Source organism: Cyanistes caeruleus, chromosome 22 (assembly GCF_971803275.1).
Source record: "Cyanistes caeruleus chromosome 22, bCyaCae1.hap1.1, whole genome shotgun sequence".
NCBI lineage: Eukaryota > Metazoa > Chordata > Aves > Passeriformes > Paridae > Cyanistes > Cyanistes caeruleus.
Window position 1 is genome coordinate 7,679,071 of NC_141722.1, and position 24,378 is coordinate 7,703,448.

Consider the following 24,378-nt stretch of genomic DNA (forward strand, 5'->3'; position numbering starts at 1 on the left):
TGCAAATGTGCTGGGATCTGAGATCACTGGCACATACCCACAGCACAGCAGGCAGTAATGATTATTAATTATTTAAGAAAAGAACATAAGAGCTCCAGCATAAGCTGAAAAAAATATGCAGAAGCATTGCTCTGGGATCCTCCAGTTGGATTACTGTTAATTAGCACAGTACATGAGTCTGAGGGAAAGATCTAAAAACATCTTATGCTAGTGGGAGCATATAATTAAGCCATCATTTGCATCCTTGCAATAGTATGAATTTCCTTACTGATAACATCACGGGCACAACACCATTTTATGACTAAGTACTGTCTAGCTCTCCTAGTTCAGCTGGCTGACTGTACAGCAGTGCAATGCAATCATACTGAACATCAGTTTAACATCCTGCATTTCTTTAGAAAGGGTTTTAGCAGAGAGAGATACCACAAGGCTTCCTTTAGCCTAGGAGAATTTTAGATTTATTTTCTTAAAACTGAGCTCCTGCCCCACCTTAGTTTATTCCCTGCAAGCTTACCGAGATGTTTAGCTATCAAGCAAGGTGACATCTTGCCATCAGTCACTTCTATCATCATAAGACATGATGGATGCTCAAGAGGCCTCTCAACTATGCTAGTTCTGCAAGAGATAGAGCAAAATATTGTTCATGTCTCATGGGAATGCACAGAGCCTCCCAAAACAAACAGAACATAGAACTGCACTCGATCAAATCCGCTACCTTCCAATCACCAAACCAATCATCACATTGCTTGACCTAACCCTCAGCAAGAGAATGTTACAAGTTTAATTATCTAAAGGTTAAGTCTAATGTTTTATAAGTATTGTATAAAAACTTGATATTATTTTACAGAAATCTATCAGATTAAATGGATTTTTCTTTTCAATAGCTTCTAATCTCTTGTTTAATGAGGCTGCTGTTTATTCTAGTAAGCCAAAACTTCATGAACCTTTTCCTCCGAATCCCTACTTGACTTAGAAAAATTCTCTCAATCTACCCTGTCCTTCCTGATCTCTAATTCTTTCTTAATCAGCTCTGAAATTCATTTAGGATTCCTTCACAGCACAGCTGCTTCCACCCTCCAACTCCCTCTGTACTTGTTGGCATCCCCCTCTCATTAAGGGCTTCCAGCAGCATCTGCACACACAATCCCTGCTTTCATTATCCATCATTCTACCACTCACAACAATAATGAAAACTCTTTCTCTCCAAGACGTGTGTGGTACCCAATGAAGGACGTGTTTTTAGTTTGGAATCTCTTTTTCTTTTGTTAATCTTTTATGTCAGTCTGATAATTCAAATCCATCAAAATCATGCATCAATCCCATTTCAGCCACTAATGATACAGTCTGAGCTGCCTGGCCATAGGGTGTCATTAACATGGAGCTCTCTATCAAAATGAATTTGACTTTTACAGGAAAAGTAGCATGAGAATCTAAGGGATCTCTTAAGAAATCTTGTATTTTTTTCTTCAACACAAAGATAACTTGCTACTTTTCCATTCAAGATCAAAGAGGGGAAATAACACAAGGAGACAAAGATAGAAGAAAGAGAGACAGAATATTTGAAGCTTCATTTTTCTAACACCTTTTCCTTCAGATCAGTACAATCACTGAATTCTCTCTATAGAGAAAGAAGATTCAAAAAAGGAGGTTATACATGGCCAAAAAAGGACTCTGGGAACTTTGCTGATGTGTTTAAAGCTACTGTACTTCACAATTCTTATTTCAGAAATAAAATGATAAACAAAAAACAAAGCACTTTTAATCTTCAAAGCAATGTATGATCAATAACAACTTCACAGCACTCAATATTTAAGGATCATAATCTGTATTTTATATTTAGGAAAGAAAGATGTGTACAGAATGAGTGATCTGCCCGGGTCCATCACCAAACTGGGGATGGAACTCACGCATCACAAGCTCGTTTGTTAAACACAAACCCATGCTTTCATTTAGCAGTTGTTCTTTTGTTATCAGTTTTTATTTGAGGAAATCATTATTATAATAAATATATTATGGACTTTTTTTTCCAGCCCCTGCAGAAACATTTGAGATGGTGGTGAAGGTACATCCCAGGATTATTTAGCAAAATATTTAGCACAACACACCAATTAACTTACTATGCCTGAAAGCAATCTAACTATTTCAAGAGGTTACTTAACTACCTGTGAGGGTCAACACCAATAGCTTCACATCAGCAGCAGCTTCCTTGTTAAATCACATTTATGGTCAGGGAATTCTGCAGGACACAGCCAGTCTCTGGGCAGAGCTCAGATTTCTGACCCTTCACAGCTTCTGGGAAGAGAAGTCTGACCTGACACACTGAACCTTGCAGTACTGGTCACTGATCTCAGTCATCTTTTTTCTGTCCATCTGAACCACCAGAGATCCTTCCAAGAGCAGAAGCAGCACAACTGAAAGATGTTCAGTCAAGGTTCAATTTAATTGGAATGTTACAACTGCCCGCAGTATACAAATTTCCAAAAATCCTGAAATATTTACAAACCAATTAAAAAAAGTTTCTCCTGGAAACTTACACCTCTCAAATTACAAGGAAAAAGATTTCCATGTCATTGTACTGTAAACTTTTTGTGAGTGCTGAGATTTAATTTACATAATAATGCTGCAAGCAGGCTGGGGGTGTATGGGGAGAGAGTTCCTTAGCACCAGTAATGAGCAGAAAGGAAAAGAAGGCAGCTCCAGTCCCCACAGACTGTTTTGTTTCCCATAATTTCAGAGTCTAATAATGCCTTTTAATAAGCTGCTCTCAGCTATGAAGCTGCAATCAGCCTTTGTCAGAGAGCACAATGCTGTCCCAGACAGGAAAATAGTTCTGCTGGAATGGACAAAAGACCCCTCCTCAATAAAGGCCTTTTAAGAACAGGAAGAGAAAAGTTCTACCAGTGAGAATGCTGTCTATGCTACGTATCCTTTCATTTCTTAAATGCTAGATGTCAAAAGTATATCTGTTAAAGCAAAATACAGTCTAGAAACACATTTTCTAGTCTACTCCAGTCCTGGTTTACAATTAGACAAACTTGCTAATTTATAGGGTATTTATGCCCTGTAAGTGCACTCTAAATGACAACTGACCATGTTAATTTTCTGTTTATAACCTATGCTACCCACTTGGTCTCTGAGCTAAAAATTCAACTACGTGAGATTTAAAATCCTCTCATGCCAAGTTTATTCAGGATGCAGTGGAGGCACAGGTCCTTTTCTCTCTGTAGCACCACCACTGAGACTGAGCAACACTTGCACTGATCACATAATGGGAGCTTTTCCCCCCTTTGTAAAACTTGTTTCTACTTGCAAGCCCCCTCTGAAACAACAGCAGCAACATGTAGTTACACACCAGAGCTGAAGGAAGAGCCACAGAAAGAGCATCTCATTTCTGTGTCCTATCAATTCCCTGTCCTTTCAATACACAAGGTTAAATAACTCCAGAAGCCTCCCCACAGGGCTGCCATTGTCCTCACCCAGGGCTGGCACACAAAGTGCCCATTCATGTGCGTGGCAAACAAGCAGCCAAGGGCCAGTCAGCAGCATCCAGGCTCATTTTGGGTCTTCTGCAAACAGTTTGTAGAAAGATGGCATTTCAGTACACTACATCAAATTTCCAAAGCTTCAATGCTTTCCTAGCACAAACTACTTACTTAGGGAGTCCAGACAAAAATTAAGACAATGTGAAGAATCACCCCAAAAAAATCATCAGGACCACTTCTTAAAAAGATCTGCTTGCTACAACCACATGCAAAAAGATTAAGTTTTAATAGTTAGAGAAATGAACATTCAGAAAAGTTCAAAACAGCTGACTCTTTCCAAAGACAGTCACACCATGCATTTGTTTTAGAGTTCCACTTAGTGTTCAGCCTCAGAGCTTGTATTACTTAAAGGGCACGGACACCAAGGTTCCAAAGTGCACTTAAGGCTGTTTACTCCGTATCTTCTGGTTAAGGACCCTTGGGGTTTTTGTTTTGCTTTGTTTTTTCGACATGTTAGAAATAGAAAAACCAAACACAGTATGACCAAAATCCAATGCTGCTGATAACTGGAGACACAAGCCTCACGAACCTCTTCATTGTTTTGCCTTTTCTACTTCAACACTTGCAAGAGCAAAGACTTTGTCTCCTGATCCTGAGGGGGAAAAAGCATTTTCAGTAAGTATTAGTGGAAATTGTGAATTACCTTATTCAATTTAAATTTAAATCAAGCAAAACATTTGAGATCCAAAGAAATCAAACCTACAGTGTGAAAACTGTAACACTTGAGCCAATTAAAAAAAAACAACAAACCACACAGGCTTGCCAGGTCTAGAGGAGCCATGTCCTGCTGGCCTGGCTGGGATGGAGCTCCCTTTCCCCCAGCTTCCCTTGAAGAGCTGTGATTTGTGTTTGTAGCTGGAATGGCGTTGGTAACACCCCCACTCACACAGAACTACTACCAATGTCCCCTCTTGAATTGAGAGGGTTTTCACCTTGCTTACCCTTGCAGGGAGAGCAGAGCTGAAAGGTAGGGCACCCAGACAGTTTATTTGTACCCTGAGCTAGTCTGGCACGTTCCTGCCATTCATAGCTCTTTCATCCCAGTTTTAACTACTGCTACAATGAACTGTCGTGCTTATTTAATGCCTTTTGTAACTGAACTCTTGATCTTGTCGACACAATCAGAGGTATGACAATCATGGCAGGAAGAGTACTTTAAAGCTGTATTTTGACAGTGTGGCAATAACTGCCAAATTCTCTACATCAAGCAGAGGAAAAGGTTCTCCTGAAGAGAGTCTTTAATGCAAAGAAGATCTGTGTTTAATTCTAAGAGCAGCATCTCTGCTTGAGACAGACTATTCAAACCTTGAACATGATGGGCACCCTTGGCATTTTGTGGATGTTTGGCATTGGATTTATTTGCTGTTACGTTTTCCTCACGATAGTGTATCAGAGCTGCACTGTTAATAAAACATATATTTACATTTCATGGCATGAATCTCTTGTTCATATTTCCTCTTTCATAGGGGAACCAGATATACTTCTATGAATCAGTGTTCAATGGAAACGCAAAGAAATCAGAAGTTATGAGAATAAAAACTTACCAAGATCAGTGGAGACTCTCTCAAATTGGCTCAGGGCTGTACCAGCATTTGTTGACAAGAACATCTCATCATCACCAGTGAGCTAAATCAAAAAATGCCACAACTGTGAAGCTGATACCTTAACTGTGCATATTCCCACCATCTACTTGTGCATCTACATGAGCTAGAACAGGTTTGTCCATCTGCAGCTTTTAAGTGGCAGTGTTATGTACCATACTGAAACCTAAAACAAAAGCACAAGGTACTTCCCCTGGCACTGAGTTTCCCCTCACTGGCTCCTGTCAGCCCAGGCAGGACAGCATGTGCAGTGTCAGACATGCCTGCACATGCAGGTTTCAAGTTGATTCCCAGTGATCATTTTTTATGAAAAGGTCACACTGTACCTGTGTACCTGAACTATGCCAAGGTGTCAATAACTTTTTTTGTCACATGGTCAGCACAGTAATGAACTAAGATTGAAGCTTCCTATCACCCACTGAGAAAAGCAAAAAAAAAAAGTCACTGCCAGCTTTGACCACGTTAAGAGCCAATGACCTAGAAATGCTTCTCTTCCTTTAAAGTGACATTTCCCCATGTATATTTTACTTTTATGTATGTGCTCTGATGCCTTGTGACAGATGCCCATAAAATATTTACAATAATGAAGCAGTAACCTACATTTGGAAGGTTCAGACACTCTAAGTTAAAAGTCACTCATTTAATTAGCCTCAGATACACATCTTTATTACAGCAAAGCATGTGTGTTAAATTCTTCAGAGTGTTTGCATCAGTTTATTTATTAGAAATATAAAAATCAGGTACAGACATTCAGGATGATGCTGGAATGAAGGAAAACATATTACTTACCTTCCTTTGCTGGCTTTGTAAGGAAGCATACAGCTACACAACATTTTGCTATGGTGTGCAGACAAACATGCGATATTTGCTGTCATGGCTCACATCCAGAACAGATGTGAGACTACTGTCCTAGCAAGCCCTCTGTGCAGCAGGCTACTGATCATTTTAAAAGATTAAGAGGATAGGTCAGAGTGTGGTGAAGTGACTTGATGTTGTGGTCCAAGGAACTCATTCCAAGAGGATTAGATAGCTTCATGTATTCAGTTCACAATCTTAACTAGCCTTTACATATTTACAAAACATTTTTTTGCTCTGACAGTCAAGCAATAAAATATCACAAGGGAAAGCCTTTGCTTTGGAAACTACTTGGATTGCAGCTCCTTTAAGTGCTGCACTTGATCTTTTCCCTTCCATTCCTTCATTTCCTAAAAGAAGTTTAAGTACAAAGATACACAGCAACCCATTTTCCTCATACACCATCCACAAAGAGAAGTAATTTCCTCCCTCTGGTGGCAAACCCAGGGCTTTTTCTGCCACTGATGGATCACTGGGGCAACAATGAATTTATCACCCATCTCTCCAATTTCTTCCTCTCATACCCAGGGGCAGGCATAATCAGCACTATAAAAGTGCAGCTGGATACATGTGAGAGGTCTTGAGTAGTCCCTGATGAACTGGTGGTAGTTGGCCAGTGAAAGACTTGTAGCTTTTATAAATACAATCACCTTGTACCAGCTTGTCCTGGTTTGGGGTGTGTGATTCATGCATACAGCCCACCAAAGGAAGTATTTAAAAGTAGAAACAGCCTTATAGAAAGGTACCAAACTATCTGATACATGTTCAGCTTCAGAAAGTTTGGCATTCAAATGGAAGAACATTTATGTTATATAATAGCAAGTTGCATTTTATTGTATGCTTATAAAATTGTAATTCCTTATTTTAATTATTTCTTATTACTCCTAAATAGGTGGAAAACTCTATTCACCTGACTATCATAACAACCCCTTACCTTCTCACCAAGCTTTCTGAGGGCAGTCAGGATTTCCAGTTTCTGTTGGGTGTACAGGTCTCGTGGCAACTTCCCAACCATAAAGTCTCTGTCCATCTGCACACCAGGGGGAAAAAAAGTCAAAATATATAAGCTTCCCATTATTTCACCCGAAGGAACAGCATGAGAAATGCAACAGCCTAAAAATATCCTTTTATCCTTGAACCTTTTAAGGTTATCCTAACCTTAACTTACTTGATTTCTCCAAACTTGGATCTCTTCTTATCAAAGAATAATAATAATTAAAAATTATGTAGTCACACATCATTGGTACATGGAGGAATCACATTTGATTTCACTTTATCTGGATCTTCATTGTAGATCTCTGAAACATTGAGTGCACTCTCCAGCCCTCAGTACAATCACAGACTTCCTATTTGTAGTTTCCTCAGTTCACTCTGTTAGTCACATTTTGCTTTGAAGCAGGAAGATAGAAGATAAATCAAGAAATACTTATGGTTGTCCCCATTACCTCAATAAACATTTAAAACTGAACAAATTCTGAAAGAGTACTTCTCCATCTCTTTTGGACTTTATGACCAAGTTTTCCAGCACTTTTCTTGCAATCATTACAAACTTGAATCAATCTGCCTCAAATAAACAGCTTTTGCAGTAAAACAGAAGCCTTCACCTCTGCCAGCCTTGTCCTCAATTGTCTTGGCTGCTTCTTTGCAAACATTCTAATCACTTCTGGAGTTTTAAATGCTTGGCTGATGGCTGCTTGTATTGCCTGTAAGGAGAAGAGCAAGAATGACCAGGACTAACAGGAATCACAAACAGCAGGATGAGATTAATGAGGGCTGGAAAGCATCATTAGTATCCTCTGCATCATTTGATACACAGAGCTCATCTTTTTTTTCCATAACCGTGGATGTGAAATTAAAAAAAAAAAAAAAAAATACCTTTATGGAGGACTTAAAGAATCCTCTAATTAATGTAACTAGATTGATAAAGAGCTGTGAAACTTTTCATTACTGTCCAGGTCTTAATTTCCTACAGTGTTAAGGCTGTAATTCATCAATGGTTTTTTTTCCCTTTTAAAATGAAGACACCTATCCAAGTTTTTTACATATGTAAGTGCATGAAATTATAAAAAACCAGTCAGATAGCTCTAGATTTCACATAAAAATTATAGTGAATCACTTGTATATATTTGCTGTTTCATCAACTCCAAGCAGAACATGAACTTCTTTAGCAACACATCATCCTTACCAGTTGCATGCCACTGAGCTCATCCACCAAAGTCATATCTCCAGACATAATCTTCTTCAGGGAGTCATTGAACTCACTCAGCTGCTCTAGAGTTTCTTTTTTGGTCTCTTCATACTCATCTGCATCCAGCTCCTCTCTAGGGAGGATCCAAGTAGACACATTAATTCACAGGATTTAACCTGAGACATCCCATGGAGCAAAGGGCATTGGGCCATATCACAGAGCTTGGTTCTCCCCAGGCAGCACTGAGGAGTTCCCATCTCTGCAGACTGCTCTGCTCTGCCCTCTCAGCTCCTCTCCAGCTCATGCATCTCTTGGGTTTGCACCCCTTCCAGCCACCTGTGTGGCTGTACAGTCACTGATAATGAAAAAGCCCTAATAATAAACAAGATACCCCACATCTGGAGCAGAATTTAGAAGTATTTTTTGACCTCAGCAAAAAGATGCGGTGAGATTGTCTTGCCTGAAGCTCCAGTGAATGAGATTATCTGAGAAGACATCCTATCTCCTCACCCAAAGCCATCCACTTAGGAATAACTGATCCTGCTGTCTAAACATTGCCCAATTCCCAGAACAGCACCACCACCCCTTAGCAGTTCTAACTGTTCTTGAAAAAAGATACATATTGCTTGGACAAGCTAGAACTAGAGTCAGAGAAAGCATCTAAAGACAGGGTGTTTAAATGCAACTACTAAAACAGATAAAAGCCCACCTTCTTGATAATTCACTGTCTCAAATTGTAACAACCCACAGAAGACTAATACAAAATCACATGAAAAGTTAGACAAACTAAAAAGAAAGCAATGCAAAACCCCCCCAGGCACCCATAATTATAAGATAAACCAAAAGAGCCACAAAAGCTATTTATTCACTGCTATTAAAAATCCCATAGAAAAACTGTGATTTTTGTGAACAGCTGTTAAAATTTTAAGTCACATTGAAATATAACATTTCAAAGAAAATACGGAGTATTTATTTGCATTCTTCTCAGATATATAAAACAATCTTAATAAAGGCTTTTAAAAGTAATTTTTACTACCTGGCACCAATTTCTTAACTTAAAAACAGAAAGCAACAGCAAAACACATAAATAAGCCTTGCCCCTCCAAGATTTTTGAAAGGTACCACTTTCTTCTGCCAACCACTTAAGAAAAATACTACCATACAAGAGGAAAGCAACTATTTTTCTTACCTGCATTCTTCCAGATCTTGAAGTTGCTGCATTAATCTGTCCAACTGCTCCTCCAAGTTTTGTTTTAGTTTACTGGTCTCTGTTGTTCCTCTTGAAGCCATTTTCTGTTTTCACATGAAATTGTTGTTTTTACATGACACTCCTAAGAGAAAGTACATTCTATTGTATGTATCAACAACTTAAAACGTATTTTAAATGCTCTAAATATTAAAATTATGCAATATCTTGCTGGTGGAATGTTTAATCACAACGCCCGGAGATCCTTGCAGTGTAAATACAGAAATGCCAAGCTGGGGGTACAGAATTATCTTCATAGCAGGAGGCGGTTCACCAGGGAACTCCAACAGCCACAGCACGTAAAATCAAATGAGTGTCAAGTAGCAATTACTGAAATAGAGGCCCCGCTATATGAAACAATAGATTCGACTCTTCAACAGCCCCTTGGAACGCCGTTCAGGAGCCAGCCCGGGTGCAGGTGTCTGAGGCAGCACCAGCGGCTGCAGAGAACCAGCGCACTCGAGAGGAGCTCCTCGCTCCCCGGGGATCGTCCCGGGCCGGTCACAGCTCCGGCAGCCAGCGGGCCGTGCCGGTCTCACAGCGCCCTGAGGGGCCGGTCACAGCTGCGGGGGCCAGCGGGCCGTGCCGGCCTCACAGCGCCCTGAGGGGCCGGTCACAGCTGCGGGGGCCAGCGGGCCGTGCCGGCCTCACAGCGCCCTGAGAGGCCGGTCACAGCTCCGGCAGCCAGCGGGCCGTGCCGGCCTCACAGCGCCCTGAGGGGCCGGTCACAGCTGCGGGGGCCAGCGGGCCGTGCCGGCCTCACAGCGCCCTGAGGGGCCGGTCACAGCTGCGGGGGCCAGCGGGCCGTGCCGGCCTCACAGCGCCCTGAGGGGCCGCGCCACCGCCGGCGGGCGGCAAGGGAACGCGGGCCTCCCTCCGGGCAGGGCTAGCGCGGAGCACCAAGCGGCCTGCGGGGCGGAGAAGGCGGAACTCATGCGCTATCGGGGGCCCTCCTACCCGTCCCCAGGCTAGGCTCCGGCCCCGCTCTTCCCCTCCGCCCGCCTGGCCCCGGACCCCTCACCCCTCAGCCGGGCAGGCCGCGTCAGGGCGGGCCCATCCCGCTCCTCCGGTGCCGCTTCCGCCGCGCCCGGGCCAATGAGCGCGAGCGGCCCCGCGGGCCAGGCCGAGCGGGGATAGAGCGGGCACAGCGCGGGCACAGAGCCGGGGATAGAGCCGGGGGTAGAGCCGGGGGTGAGCCGGGGGTGAGCGGGCACAGAGCCGGGGGTGAGCGGGGACAGAGCGGGCACAGCGCGGGCACAGCGCCGAGAGTGAGCGGGCACAGAGCGGGCACGGAGCCGGGGGTGAGCGGGGACAGAGCGGGCACAGCGCCGGGGTGAGCAGGCACAGCGCCGGGGGTGAGTGGGCACAGAGCGGGCACAGCGCGGGCACAGCGCCGAGAGTGAGCGGGCACAGAGCGGGCACGGAGCCGGGGGTGAGCAGGCACAGAGCGGGCACGGAGCCGGGGGTGAGTGGGCACAGAGCGGGCACAGCGCCGGGGGTGAGCCGGGCCCACCGCGGACGGGAGGCGGCAGGAGTGCTCGCCGGGCGGGGACCGGAGCCCCGGGCAGGCCCCCGGGGGCGGAGAGCTGCGGGAGGGTGTTGCTGAAACGTCCAGCGACGCCCATGTCGTGCTGGTATTCTGTGTATATACCGATATATAAAAATTTGACAGATATTTGCCTCTGAAACATAAATGAGATTGAGCAAAGCATCCGTACCTGCTTATCCCCGGAAGGTGACTGGCAGGTTGGGCTCCAGAGCCATCCCAAGATCTGCTCTAGGCATATTTTGATGTATTTTAGTGCAAGGTGAGTTTCTGAGGCAATGATTGCCTGCTTCTGTAAAGTGTAAAATTAGCAGCATGGAAGGGGACATTTGAATAACTCCCGAAAAGGTACTCTATATTTACATCTTAAAATTTTCTACTTTCTTTGCACTTTTTTTTTAAAGCAAAATATCAACCTTTTCCAGTTTTTCATCATGAGTCACTCTGTTGAAAGTCGGATTTGTGCATTAGAAAGACAGTCTAATTCCTCGCCTCCCTGTTCCCATAGTAACTCTCCTGGCCGTGCTAGGAGAAGTGACGGCTGCATTTCAAGTACCACCAGCCCTTCCACTGCTGAGCTGCTCTGCAATAATGAAGAATATTTTAAAAGTTTGTGAAACTATTGAAAGCACAGAAAGTGCTAGCACTTACAAAATATGAAGCATTGCAAGAGTTCCTTTTATCTGCGGGCTGTTTGATGTTAGGACAGTCACTGTTACAGGGTTTGGATGTGGTGGTATCTCAGCACTGTGGCTGCTGTGAACATCACTTGGCTTCTCTGTAAGGGAAACACAATGTGAGGGTGACCTTGTGGGATTTTTCTAGGTGGTGATGTTGCTGTAGAAACAATATGATTTTTAGAAACATATGGGATTTTTAGTAGCAGAGACAATTCTGTGCTCCTCAGGATGTCCCAGACATCTCACAAACAGCAACAGCCCATTGCAGTTCTCTGTTAGGCTACATGTGGGAAAACGTTTTGGCAAGCCAGAATATTCTCAGGAAAGAATACAGAAGCAAAAATGTGTGTGAGGTATAAGGAGAAACTAAATGTTGAATAGTGAAATTTCCTTATTTTCAGCAATTCTTAAGCAGCTTTCTGAAACTGAAGCTCAGTTGGAGCAGAGCTATGGTACTTTAGAAAGGGGAAAACCCCCAGTACCTAATTCCAGCTTTTACTAAACTTCTGTAATTTACATTTCTTTTCTCACCTTTTCCACTGGTACACCTAACACTTGCTGCAACATGAAGCAGACTGGCTTTTCTCATCTTTAGTCCATAGCACTCTCTTCCCACAGATGATGCTGAGTTATATAAATCGTCCCCTTTACATTTTATATTTCAGGAAATGTAAAGAAATCCCAAATGAAGAAATATTGATGCTGTTCTCCTCCAGAATATAATACAATATAATATGTGACACAATCTTGGTTTTATAGATCATGCTGGAAAGGCTCACTGCAGTTTAGAGTGGCGAGACTAGGAATGGTCACAGGATGTTCTATTTCTCCCTATAAGCACTAGAAGGAAGTTACTTAACAAGGAAGTTCTCTGCCCACGTCTCTTGGCAGTTGATTGGCACTGGCATCTTAGAAAAGGTGAAAAGTTCTAATAAAATTTGTCCTGCAATCAGGACAGATAATGAATCCATGTGAAGTTTAAAAGCATGAGCTCCTTTTCTTCAGGGCGGGCAGTATGCCGTCCTCTGGCCAAACAGCCTCTTTGCACTGATTTCACATTTTAATCACTTGGAAACTGGACAAAGAAGAGTTTTGTCAACAGTCACAGGCCAGGTTGATGGAAATAAAATACAGCATTCAATTTGATCTTGAAATTTTATCTCTTGCTCGTTGGCAGCTCAAGTAACAATCGCTCTTTCTTATCCAGTTTCTTGTAGTGGCTGGCAGCAGCATTCTCCACTGGGTTCTGTGGCTGTGAGGAATGGCCATGGAAGATCCTGACAGGAAGACTGAAGTGGTACTGCTGGCCTGTGGGTCCTTCAACCCCATCACTAACATGCACCTGAGGCTGTTTGAGCTGGCTAAAGACTACTTCCATGAAACAGGTAGGATGGCAATTTATATCACTCGGAATAGCTTTGATAACCAGACATTTAAACGCTAAGGTGAATATTTTGTGTCTGTGAATTCTTGTTTGACAGTGACAGATTTTTGCAATTAGATATTGCTGATTAGATACTAAAGCTGATACATGTTTATGTCTTATACAAAACCATGTAGGCCATTATGAGAGAACTCATATATGTGTTGCTTTTTACTGATTTTAATGAGCTAAAGGACAGGATTTATAGTTTATAGAAATACATCTTTCTAACGTATCTTACTCTTTCATTGTGCTGCCCTGACATTGCAGAAGTGTCCTGTGTTTTTCCACAGGGCTGGCTATCAGCTGCCATTGCACTGGATAATGGTTATGTCACAGGTTAAATACAATGTACAGGAAGTAACATCTGCTCAAACACTTCTTATGTTCTTCTTGTGTTATGTGTTTTTTTCCACAGGAAAATACAAAGTAATCAAAGGCATCATTTCACCAGTGGGTGATGCATATAAGAAGAAAGGTCTGATCAGTGCGAATCACCGAGTGACAATGGCAAAACTGGCTACAGAAAACTCAGATTGGGTGGAAGTTGATGACTGGGAAAGCTGCCAGAATGAGTGGTTGGAAACACTAAAGGTTTTAAGGTACTCTTCAGCCAACCTCTAAAATGTCTCATGAACTGATAGAAGGATTAGGAATGGTGTTAACTCTAACAAGTTGGGATAATCGCAGAGATAGGTTCTTTGATAGGCCATCCTATCCCAATTTTTTCCTGCATCTTTAAAATACCTAAAATACATCTGTTTTGCAGGTATCATCATCAAAAGCTTTTATCTGCTGATGTCACTAATAGTCTGCAGGATGCTGTACCCATAACAAAGCTGGGACGGAAAAGAAAACAGGAACCAAATAGGCATGAGCCCATTAAAAAGAAAAATCAGAGTCCGGTTGTAAAAAGTTAAGTCTGTTTGCAAATTAAATGGTTAATGATCCTTATTATTTCAAGAGAATTGCACTGATAAGTAACTTTTATGGTAGCTCTTGGTTCTGATGTTGCTCAGTAACTTTATTCCCTTAGATTCCACAGCATAAGGCATTAGATCCCTTTAATAAAGTGACTCCCGTAACCTTTATTCAGAAAAACCCTGTGTTATGGCTGCTAATTATAATTTATATACTCTGAATCTTTTTTTTTTTAAATTTCATTCCATTGTCTCATCTTAACCAAAGATGCAGAAAGAGAGACAAGAAATTGAAGGTCCCTGTCAAGTTTGCTAACATCTACCAAAACCCTATTTCTCATGTAATTTTCTCTTTAAGGTGTCCCACAGGTTAAACTGCTTTGTGGAAGTGACATGCTGGAATCTTTTGGGATCCCCAATCTGTGGAAGTTGGAGGACATCACTGAAATTGTGGAAAAACACGGCCTTGTGTGTATCAGTAGGGCAGGAAACAATGCTCAGAAGTTCATCTATGAATCTGATATTTTGTGGAGACATAAGAATAACATTCACCTCGTGGAAGAATGGATTACAAATGATATTTCCTCCACCAAGATCCGGAGAGCCCTGCGGAGGGGCCAGAGCATTCGTTACCTGGTGCCAGACGTGGTTCGGGCGTACATTGAGAAGAACAGGCTGTACAGCCCGGAGAGCGAGGACAGGAATGCTGGGGTAGTCCTGGCTCCCTTACAGAAACATGCCAGTGACCCCAGGAGCTCACAGGCACTGAACAACTGACTGACTGACTGCTGTGAAAAAGACATTTCAGTACAGGAAAGTGTGTTTCCTGGGGGTTGGTTGGGGGTTTTCTGAGGTACATAGTGGCCTAATTCTGTACATCTGAGTTAGTAATGAGGTTTGGTACACTCAGTGATTGGAGCTACACAACCTTCTTCAAGTCCAGTAGTAAGATCTTCACAATTTTAATGTTTTGTCCCAGTGCACTGAAGTGAGTATAAGAATTCACATTGGTACATGAAAACTGCAAATGTATAAGCAAAATGAATGCAAATGTTCTGATTAGTTTTAACTCAAATTGCTCTACTATTTATAAAACAATAACACAAGTATTTTTAATAATTTACAGTGTCTTAACAAAGTTACCTGGTTTCAAGATGTACCATTTACTCAGATAAATCCATGTAAATTTTTTTTTAAATTTTCAACATGTGGTTCACCTCAAAAAAAAATGTAGCTCTATCCTGGAAGCAAAGAATTTCCTGGCTGAGGTGGTGCTGGGTATAGCACACTTTCAGCTGCTTACCTTTGAGATATGCAGCTGTTTGTTTGCTGTCATGCAGTTTGCTTCCAGAAATGTCTTGTACTTTCCTTTTCCGTTCATGTTTCCAGGGCTGTAATATTAAGCTCAGTATTGCTTCTGATGGATGGACAAACCTACCTCGGGAACTGGTTTAAAGCCATTGATTTTATAGATAGAAATTAATAATAGTGTCATTGCACTGATTCTCATACACTTGTCCCTTTATTACAAATAATACATTTATTTCAAATAATAAAGTATCTTTTGAGCCATAAGTAGAATATAATTATATATAGCCAGAATTGTATTCTGTTACTAGAGAGAAAATGGTAGGATCAATTATGATCAATACTGATCATAAGTGAAATATTTTTCTTTTCCAGAAATCTGGTTTTGAATCTAACAGTGTATTGTCTGTATAATGTGAGCATAAACTAGAGAAGCACTGTGACTGTTGTGGTGGTAGAATCCTACCTCCCTTTAGTTGCCATTGTCTCATTTTTGTTTGGAATATGTGCCTTATTGAGAATGCCAAGGTTTGCAAGCCACTTTCCCATGGATCAACAGCTCTTTCATGGGATCTCCACAAGATCACAGTCACGTTTTTCAGATCAGCAAGCCCAGCTGAGTGTGAGACTCTCCAGGCAGGCGGCCAAGATGCTGCTGGGCAAGGCTAGAAGCAGGGACATGTTCCACAGTCGTGACTGACTGCTGGGTGTGGACCCTTGGTTTTACTGTGGGGATCCAGGAACCTGCCTGTTACAGCACTAGAAGTAATTGCACACTGGCCATCTCCTGTTCCAGTCAGATAAAAACACCAGCACCACAATCAGTACTGGGGCTGGTCAAGGATGTCAGACAGGGAAAACTTGCAGGAGTGGACTCCTGTCAGACCATAAAGAGAACACGGAGCCCTTTCACCACACGTGTCATTTAGACTCAAAGTATTTTATCAATGCTGCAGCAGCAGCAAGACCCACTTGATCTGCTTCTGTAATTAGGCTACATCCCTAAGAGAATGTGTTAAATACTCAGTGCTTCACAGCAGCTAGGGTGGGAATCAAAAAAAGTATTTCCACAAAAATGAGAAATTTGAAGGGAGAAAGAAATGAATCATCATAGGATGGCCAGAGAACTAGGTAGTTCTTAGCAGCTCTGTAGGCAATTCTGCAGCTGAGGCTTGAAGCAGTAACCCTGGTGCCCTTTAGAGGTCTTTGTATGAGGTTTAAGTACAGATTTACAGAAAGAAAGACCACACCCCAGACTATCTGCAAAATTTAAATTAGTGTTATATCTGCACTTTGACACAGGACTTACCAAGTACTGACTTCTCTTTGCTGGCCAGAGTCAGTAGTATTGCAGCAGTGCTTTACTAGCATAACCTCAGAACAGCAAATTGTGGGTGAAATGTTACTATTTGAGTGGAGAGGAAACAGTCATTTTCACTTCTCAGTGCCATTCCTGGTTTAGTGTAAGTTAGAGAACAACATCCAGCTGCAAACAGGAAAGAAGCTTTGACGTCCTGAGTTCCTACTCGCATGATTCTGTGAGTCATATGGATCAAACTGCCAGCTCCAAAAATGGAGCTATACTTTGGGGAATCTTCTCTGCAAAATATTATCCTTCTTATTCAGCCTAACACTAGTCAGTGAATAAATAAATGTAGTAGGTACAGGTATGTTTCCTCACCTCTAAATCCCTTATTTCCTCACTTACAAATTCCCTAAGTCCTTTCTCTTCCAAGTCAAGCATTTTTTATTCACTTTTCAAAATATATTGCTGGGTCATCAGGGATTTCTATCACTTCTTTGCTGAAGGTGAAGTCCAACACTGAAGCTTATCTGCTGCATCATGTGCTCCTTTTGTTCTGCCAGAACTACACACTGTGTAGCATCTAATAAAGCATCAGCGGGAACAGCTCCTGTATCAGCTCTGCTTTATGTGTCAAGAACAGAAAGCAAAGGCAGGAGCTATGTCTCCTATATACACAAGATCACTTTTTGAATTCTGTTTACTATTCACTCCAGACGTAAACCAACATAATTCTTATCTCTGTGCCATAGGTATTGCTTTAAAATTTGTTGATATAATGCAATCCACAGTTAAGAGACAATCCATGTCTGTTCAAGTACAGCATGTCTTAACAGGAGTACATCACCTTTTCAACAAATATCTGGATTTCAGATCATAAAGCCCCAGATCTAATAAACTTACAGGAAATCTTAGTAATGACAATTACAGTCCCTTAAAGTATACAAGATGGAAATGGTTTAAACCATGTTTTGGCTTGCTTTGTGGCTCTTGGGCTATTAACGTTTGCTCCACACAAAGATTTCAGATACAGTGAACTTTTCCCTCCAGCACAGCTGAGGCCATTCTACAATACCCTCTCACCCACTGCCTCGGCAGTAGCACCCTTCCCCTCCAGCAGAAAGGTCCTGGGATAGAATCCCACCCACAGGCTGCCTTATAAAAGGCCTGCCTAGAAAACTACATTTGCATTTTTGACTGGATCTTCCTTCTACTGTCTGGCAATGCCTGTGGATTTCAGTGGAACCTGGAACCTTGTCAGCAATGACAACTTTGAAGGTTATATGGTGGCCTTAGGTAGGTGAAAATATCTGCTTCTGTCCTTCCTCCCTTTCCTATAAGGGTCTTCTTGAATTTTAAGGACTGACTTTCATTGTACTCTATTTAAGGTATAGAATGCAGGGATTTCTTGTTAATTCTTTCATTGCCTTTCCTCTGTCAAAGGATGAGAATAGGCATTAACCTCTTGCTAAGTGGGGTGAAGTCTGAAACCAAGTTTGGGTGTCTCTGTTGGGGAAGCCAAATTTATCCAGGAGTCTTCTGAATCGAAGTCCTGGAAATCTTATATAGGAATTGTACAACAACTGAGTAAACTGCTTTTCAAAGAGTAAAAAGTACAAGAGGACAACTTAACCTGTGTAACATGCAGCTTTAAACAAAATAAAATGTTCCAATAAAACAACAAAGTGCTGCATAGCTGTAAGATCATACTACCTAAGAAATTCTTCTGGTAGTGATAAAGGTTAATTCCTGGCTGCCAGAATGGCTGGTGATAAATACAACTCTGATATTTTTGCCTTCTGTCCAAGGTATCGACTTTGCAACACGCAAAATAGCAAAAATGCTGAAGCCTCAGAAAGTGATCAAACAAGATGGTGATTCATTCTATATCCATACCACTAGCACATTCAGAGATTATTTGCTTGAATTCAAAGTTGGAGAAGAGTTTGAGGAAGATAATAAAGGCTTGGATAACAGAAAATGCAAGGTAAGAGTGAATATGAGGCTGTGACAAAAATAAGGTGCCATGATCGATCCAGATACTTGAGCTGAAATTGTTTCAAGAATGATATTTGTAAAGCAAGACAGCAGTAGGAGACTGAGTTACACACTTTCACTCAGGAGTAATATCTAGGTCCTTTTTTATCCAGGAAAATGCACATTTTCTACAAGTATTTTGCAGAACTGAGACAGACATGCAGAAACACTTTTTTGTTCCCTGTTCTACAGAGCCTCGTTACCTGGCAGAATGACAAACTTGTCTGTGTCCAGACTGGTGAGAAGAAGAACAGAGGCTGGACTCACTGGCTTGAAGGGGATGACCTCCACCTGGTATTGACTTCCAATTTCTACTAATTATATCTCTATAGGGCAAAAATTAGGTTTATAACGTGGACATGATGTGCACAAGTCTTCTAGCACTGTAGGATGTGTAATGGGTGGTACGTTGTGAGCACATTCTGCTTTCAAACAGCTTCATTGTTTCACTACAACATGTAGTTAAATTTAGAATGTTAAGCATAGGTTATTAGCATGACCAGAGCAATGGCAAAGAATCTGTGTTCAATTTTGGAAACAGTTCCTTTGATTACTATATATATCTATACTCCTGGGTTTTCTCTTTGTTTTGCTTTTTCTCTTTGGTAGGAGCTTCGTTGTGAGAATCAAGTATGTAAACAGGTCTTCAAGAGAGCTTGAATCTGTGTGGTGTGCTGGGTGCTGCCTGCAGGGACAGCTCTGCACAGGAGCCTCATGTCCAGCGAGGGCTCTGTGGACCAGAGCTGACTCCTGTACCTGTTAACCTGCATGGTTGAAGTTTCTGGCTCAGGAAATAAGTTCTGCTGTTGCCAGTGTTAAAGATCTGATTTTTGCTAATAAATGCCCCAAACCAAACTAATCTTAAGTACCTTGCTTTTGAATATGTTTTTGGAGGAAAAAACCCAACCCAAAACATAAGTGATGAGGCCTGGGTCTCTAGGTAATCAAAAGTCAATTAAAAGAAGAAAACCTACCAATTCTAGGAGGCATGTCAATATCAAAACAGCTGGAGTGGGGTGCTGAGAGAGAAGGGAAGATAACAGATAATGAAGCAAACAACAAAAAGCATTGATTTATTTTTCAAAATGCATCTCTTTAAGGTGTAGACTACTGCTTTACTTGTTTGTGTCTTTCACACAGTGGTGTGAGGCCCCATATTGTGCCAGAGCTGCTTTGTTCTTGAATATAATTAAGTTGAGCTTACCAGAGGAAAAAAAGCCTGTGGTCAAATCCCAGAACCACAAAGAGGGGTCCAAATGATGCACAAAGATTCCACTTTGCAAAATATTTGAACTCTGTAAGCACATATACAGAGGGAAAACAATGCTGCTTTAGATAAGCTTTGTTTGCATACAACTGTCAATTAGATGAAATGTTTTTCTTTATGACCATGTGCAATATTGCATAGAAAATCTTTTCTTGTGTGAACATGTAAGTTGTCAGATAAATTAGGTAGTTACAAATTAAATGAGTTGCTGCATATTCTTCCTTGCATATTCTTGAAGAACTGTAGCTTAGGCTTAGTAACTTAATTACTTCATATGAAAGAATAGTCCCTGACATTTTGAAACAAGTACCACCTCCTTTCTGATACTTCTTATCAGTTCAAAATGCTTAAAGGCACCATCGGAGTCAGACCCAATCTGTTGAAGCATGGAGGGCTTTTGGTTAGATTGACGCCCTCCTCTAATTACTAGACCTGTATAAATTTCAGCTGGTTTCCATATTAAAAATAAAAGGACTAATAGTACTTATACAGTTAAGGAAATGTGGGGCCCAGCAGTAAAAAGCGTGGTGTTTATGGATCCTGACAGCGTCTTCCTTCTGGAACCGAGTGGTTTGATTTGATTGAAAAACAAAACTGCTGTTAGAGTGTTATGTTAGCAGAAATCACACACTGGGGCAGCACTCACATCCGTGGATAAAACGCAGAGCAGGCAGAGTTTCCTGCACCGCCGGATGGCGCTTCTGCAGCGGCTGCTGCTTCTCTGGAGCTGCCGAGATCCAGCGCAGATCTTCCAAACCACCGCGTCCGAGCTGCGCTCCCCTGGAAAACCTGTGAGACACAGCACAGAAAGGCAGTAATGACCCTGAAGGACGAGAATAGAGCTCCCCAGAGAAGCACTTGAAGGGTTTTAGTCAAAGGTGTTTCAAACCACTTCAATTATCTTAAAAAAAAATAAAAAAATCCCAAGGAGATAAATACAAAATGAAGTGTAATCAGAAAATCAAAGGTAACAATATACATCTGTTCTATAAAAAGACTGGCAATACATATTATGATCCAAGTATCGGTTTCCTTTCTGACCACGCTGGTTAAGTAATCAAAGTATTTTGTTAAAAAAAAAATAGATCAATAAAGTACATTGAAGATGTATATAAAAACAGAAGACCAGATAGCCTACCTGCCTCATATTGCATTTAAAAAAATGGATCAATTCTATTGCTATATAATTATTTGCAGCGTGTATGAAAATAATTCCTTTTAGCTCATATGGATCAGTTTAGATCCATCTTAAGAACATCCTGTTGTCCAGCTTTTACGGGATCCTTTCCCTTGCTGGCTCAGATCACCCTGCCCCGTGCAGGGCTCGCTGTTCAGGTCATGTTACTTGGGACTGTTCATCCTGGGCTAAAAGCTTGCTGATGCAACTCTCAATTCGTTTATCCTTTGCCAAAAGAGCAACTTCTAAAAATCCTTTTCTCTTTCATCTACGTGTATTCTAACCCAAACAAGCTGAGCTGGGGGTGAGCCTCCAATGTACTCACATAGAGCCTGGCCGTTTGTTCTGTAGCTGTGTTTCATTTCGAGTGGGAAGGAAATGTCTTCCAGAAACATAGTATTTTGTGGTATAATGTAGGAACTAGGTGCAGAAAAGTTTGTAATAAGGAAAAAAAATACTTCATGTTCAAACTACACTTAGAAAAGGCCTAGACCAAGTGTTCAGTGAAGCCTTGATATCTTCTTGGTCTGTTACTCAGCTCGCAATAATTAGACTTAGAATTTAGAATTCCCAATCCCTCGTCGCTGAGAAGGGGTTCATATTTACGGACACGGTGGAAAGGGAAGGCTGCAGCAGCTTGACCCTCCCTGGGATCGCGGCGTCGCTGAGCGGCAGCTGCCCTCTTCCCGCTCCTGTTCCCGCCTCTCCGGGACCCCACACGGACACCGGAGCCGTGTTCCCCTCACGGACCCGGGCTCCGCCCCTCCCGGCCCCGCCTTTCCCGGGTCCCCCCGGGCCCCGCCCCTCCTGGGCTCCGCCCCTCCCGGGCCCGCCTTTCCAGGATCCCTCGGGCCCCGCCCCTCCCGCCCCTCTGGGCGCTGCCATTGGCCAGCGTGGCGCGCGCGCGGCCCCGGCGTGCCCAGCCCCCCGCGGGGTCACGTGATCCCCAAGATGGCCGCCGCCGCCCTGTTGTTTTGATGAATAATCTCTGCGCGGGGCAGTGGCCGCGGGCGGGCGGGGGCCGGGGTCCGCAGCTCTGAGGGGCAAGGGGGCACCGGGAGGGCGGCTTCCCCTCGGCCGCGGCGGCAGCTGAGGCGCGAGTGGGCGGCGGGGAGCGGGCCGGGGGCTGCGGTGCTACCGGCGGGCGAGGCGCGGCGCGGTCGCCCCGGAGATGCCCTTGTGAGGCGGCCCGGGGGGCAGCGGCGGCAGGAGAGCGCTGCCTCGGAGCGGCCCCGCGGCGGGGCGGAGGAACGCGCCCTTCCTCCGGGCACCATTAAGAGGAAGGCGATGGAGGAGCTGAGCGCGGACGAGGCGAGTGCGCGGGGCCGGGGCCTGAGGGGGCGGGTGGGCCCCGCGGGGAGGGGGCGCCGGGCTGTGCCGGGCCCTGCTCGGACCCGACGGTGTGCAAGGAACGACCCTGAAATGCTCTGCCTTCGCCCCGTGTCTGTGCTCGGTGTTTTCCTCTTTCCTCCTGTCCCCGGGCTGTCCCTGACCCGCGACCCCCGGGCTCGGCCATGGGGTCGGGTTGCTGCTCTCCTGGTTAATTGTTTATTCTCTGATTCCATCTGCTAGGTAGCCTTTGTCTGCAGCGTGTTCCCTTTCTGTGTCCAATACTAGGCGTTTATGTGCTCTTTGTGTTTGATTTGAAACACCCAACCTTTTAACGTAGTAAAACACTTAAATTTTTCCTTCCTTAGACTCTTTGCTGAGAAGCAAGATGGGTGTGTTCATGATCTTATATTTAGTATAATTTCTTCTTGAAGCAGCTTGAATCAGGCTTGTCAGTTTTCCAGTGTTTCCTTTGATTTTCTTTTCTTTATCTATTCAAGCTCTTCGTCTTTCAGTGAAGAATTCTAGTGTTATGGTGTAATTGGCAAACATCTATCTATAATGTATATATTCAATTCACATAGAATAAGGTGAGCTGTTCCTTGTTTCTTTCTTTTAAAAAATGCCGTTTTCCTTTGTTTTTTAATAAAGAATAAGGTCTTAAGTTTTGCCCATGTATTAGAGGATTTCCAAATTAATTATGTCCTGGATATATTATAGCAGGATCCAGGGAGTTTCTCACTGTCCCAGTGTAATCCTGAAATCAAAATATATCGTATGGGACCTGCTAAAATACAAGCTCAGTGCTGTGCTTATATTCCAGGGAGGATCAAAAGAAGTTATTTTTATTCTGTCCGTGTCTTATGGTGGGATCGTAGCCTGCTGTTGTCACTCAGATTTGTATTCCAAAAGTTGGGATGTTTTTGATGATGATGATGTCTGTCACAATTTAGCAATCCTCCTGTGTTGCATCATGATCTATGAGAAAATACTTTGTGCTGTTTACTTGATGAAGGTCCTCATGCTCTGTGGAAGCACTGAGAAAAGGAGAACAGTTCCCATGTTGGGAGGAGTGGGACGGGGCATTGGTGGTGTAAGTCTGCTGTGAAAAAGGATCTCCAATTTTACAGGTGTATTTCATGAGTACTTTGTTTACATGCAGTTCTTCTCATTGTTAAACTGCCCAGATCCTGAGGTGTTTTATGATTAATTTCAGAGTTATTTAACCTATGTAGGCTTATTTGTGTCACTGCCTCGGCACACTACTGACATCATCAAAACCACTGCATCAGGGACCTGAGGCTGCAGGAGAGGAGTTCTCCAGTGAGGACTCATCCACCTTTTTTGGCCAAATGTTTGTTCCGAGTGACTTTTCCACGTTCTTCTTGCCCAGTTCAGCAAGGACCAAACCAAATGGTCTTTTAGGTGATTGCTTGTGACAATCTTGTATCATTTTAACAGAGTCACGGTGTCACTTCTTGTTATTAATGGATGGTTCACTGAAAAGTCAGAGCCAAGCAGATTTTAATACTCCTCCACATCTCCACTTTGCTGTTATTTGGCACAGTGGGCCTGGATCAGACTATAGTGAAAAATAACCTTCTGAAATATGCTCTGTGTTACTTCTTCAGATTCAGACTTTTTTTCAGGCAGTGGCTGAAGGTGCAAAAATACTTAACGGAAGTTTAATTGCAAGTCTCTTACAGATAACCTTATCTTCTGTTATCAAACCATAATTAAATATAGCACTAACGGTTGCAGCTTAAAAAGAAGAGATACACAATTGATCATACATGTATCTTAGTTTCAAGAAGATATTTTCCCCTCCTATTAAGTGTCTCTCACTGACATTTTCTCAGTGTTCACTTTATTAATGCAACTTATTAATTACAACTTGAAGTTGTAATTCATTACAGACCATAGTAAAATTTTTAGGAGGGGGAAAAAAATTTCCTT

General features: G+C 42.7%; 4 protein-coding genes and 1 long non-coding RNA gene across 20 annotated transcripts in view; 3 read left to right on the forward strand and 2 right to left on the reverse strand.

The window, feature by feature from the left end:
* Positions 1–1,808: 1,808 nt before the first annotated feature.
* LZIC (leucine zipper and CTNNBIP1 domain containing) lies at positions 1,809–10,968 on the reverse strand. Of its 4 annotated transcripts, XM_086860845.1 has the most exons (8): positions 10,454–10,710; positions 9,376–9,517; positions 8,184–8,319; positions 7,603–7,701; positions 6,933–7,028; positions 5,087–5,168; positions 4,072–4,134; positions 1,809–3,566 (listed from the first exon to the last, which is right to left on the reverse strand). In XM_086860845.1, exons 2-7 carry the CDS (start codon positions 9,474–9,476, stop codon positions 4,076–4,078), a joined length of 573 nt encoding a protein of 190 aa, XP_086716971.1. In that variant the 5' UTR covers positions 9,477–9,517; positions 10,454–10,710; the 3' UTR covers positions 1,809–3,566; positions 4,072–4,075. The 4 variants fall into 4 exon arrangements, with proteins under 4 accessions (XP_086716971.1, XP_086716968.1, XP_086716969.1 ...); XM_086860842.1 differs by having other exon boundaries at positions 1,809–4,134; positions 10,454–10,968; XM_086860843.1 differs by having other exon boundaries at positions 1,809–4,134; positions 9,376–9,966; positions 10,079–10,462.
* NMNAT1 (nicotinamide nucleotide adenylyltransferase 1) lies at positions 10,121–17,218 on the forward strand. 12 transcript variants are annotated; one of them, XM_086860833.1, is made up of 6 exons: positions 10,121–10,399; positions 11,105–11,240; positions 12,866–13,043; positions 13,500–13,683; positions 13,851–13,996; positions 14,360–17,218. In XM_086860833.1, the coding sequence occupies exons 3-6, from the start codon at positions 12,920–12,922 to the stop codon at positions 14,776–14,778; spliced, it is 873 nt and encodes a 290-aa protein (XP_086716959.1). In that variant the 5' UTR covers positions 10,121–10,399; positions 11,105–11,240; positions 12,866–12,919; the 3' UTR covers positions 14,779–17,218. The 12 variants fall into 12 exon arrangements, with proteins under 12 accessions (XP_086716959.1, XP_086716955.1, XP_086716964.1 ...); XM_086860830.1 differs by lacking the exon at positions 10,121–10,399 and adding an exon at positions 10,527–10,623; XM_086860831.1 differs by lacking the exon at positions 10,121–10,399 and adding an exon at positions 10,558–10,611.
* A 545-nt stretch (positions 17,219–17,763) lies between these two features.
* RBP7 (retinol binding protein 7) lies at positions 17,764–19,508 on the forward strand. Its single transcript, XM_023945864.2, has 4 exons — positions 17,764–17,908; positions 18,421–18,599; positions 18,842–18,943; positions 19,259–19,508. The coding sequence occupies exons 1-4, from the start codon at positions 17,836–17,838 to the stop codon at positions 19,307–19,309; spliced, it is 405 nt and encodes a 134-aa protein (XP_023801632.1). The 5' UTR covers positions 17,764–17,835; the 3' UTR covers positions 19,310–19,508.
* Positions 19,509–19,696: 188 nt separating this feature from the next.
* Positions 19,697–21,848, reverse strand: LOC147649572 (uncharacterized). Its single transcript, XR_015278782.1, has 3 exons — positions 21,704–21,848; positions 21,419–21,513; positions 19,697–20,705 (listed from the first exon to the last, which is right to left on the reverse strand). It is a non-coding gene; the product is annotated as an uncharacterized LOC147649572 (long non-coding RNA).
* A 186-nt stretch (positions 21,849–22,034) lies between these two features.
* The window catches only part of UBE4B (ubiquitination factor E4B), a 36,322-nt gene continuing 33,978 nt past the window's right edge, over positions 22,035–24,378 (forward strand). Inside the window, exon 1 of one of the 2 annotated variants that reach the window (XM_086860372.1) lies at positions 22,035–22,404. In XM_086860372.1, coding sequence (XP_086716498.1) covers positions 22,381–22,404 — 24 coding nt within the window. In that variant the 5' untranslated portion in view covers positions 22,035–22,380. The remainder of the gene's footprint in view (positions 22,405–24,378) is intronic. The other variant, XM_086860371.1, reaches the window with a different exon arrangement.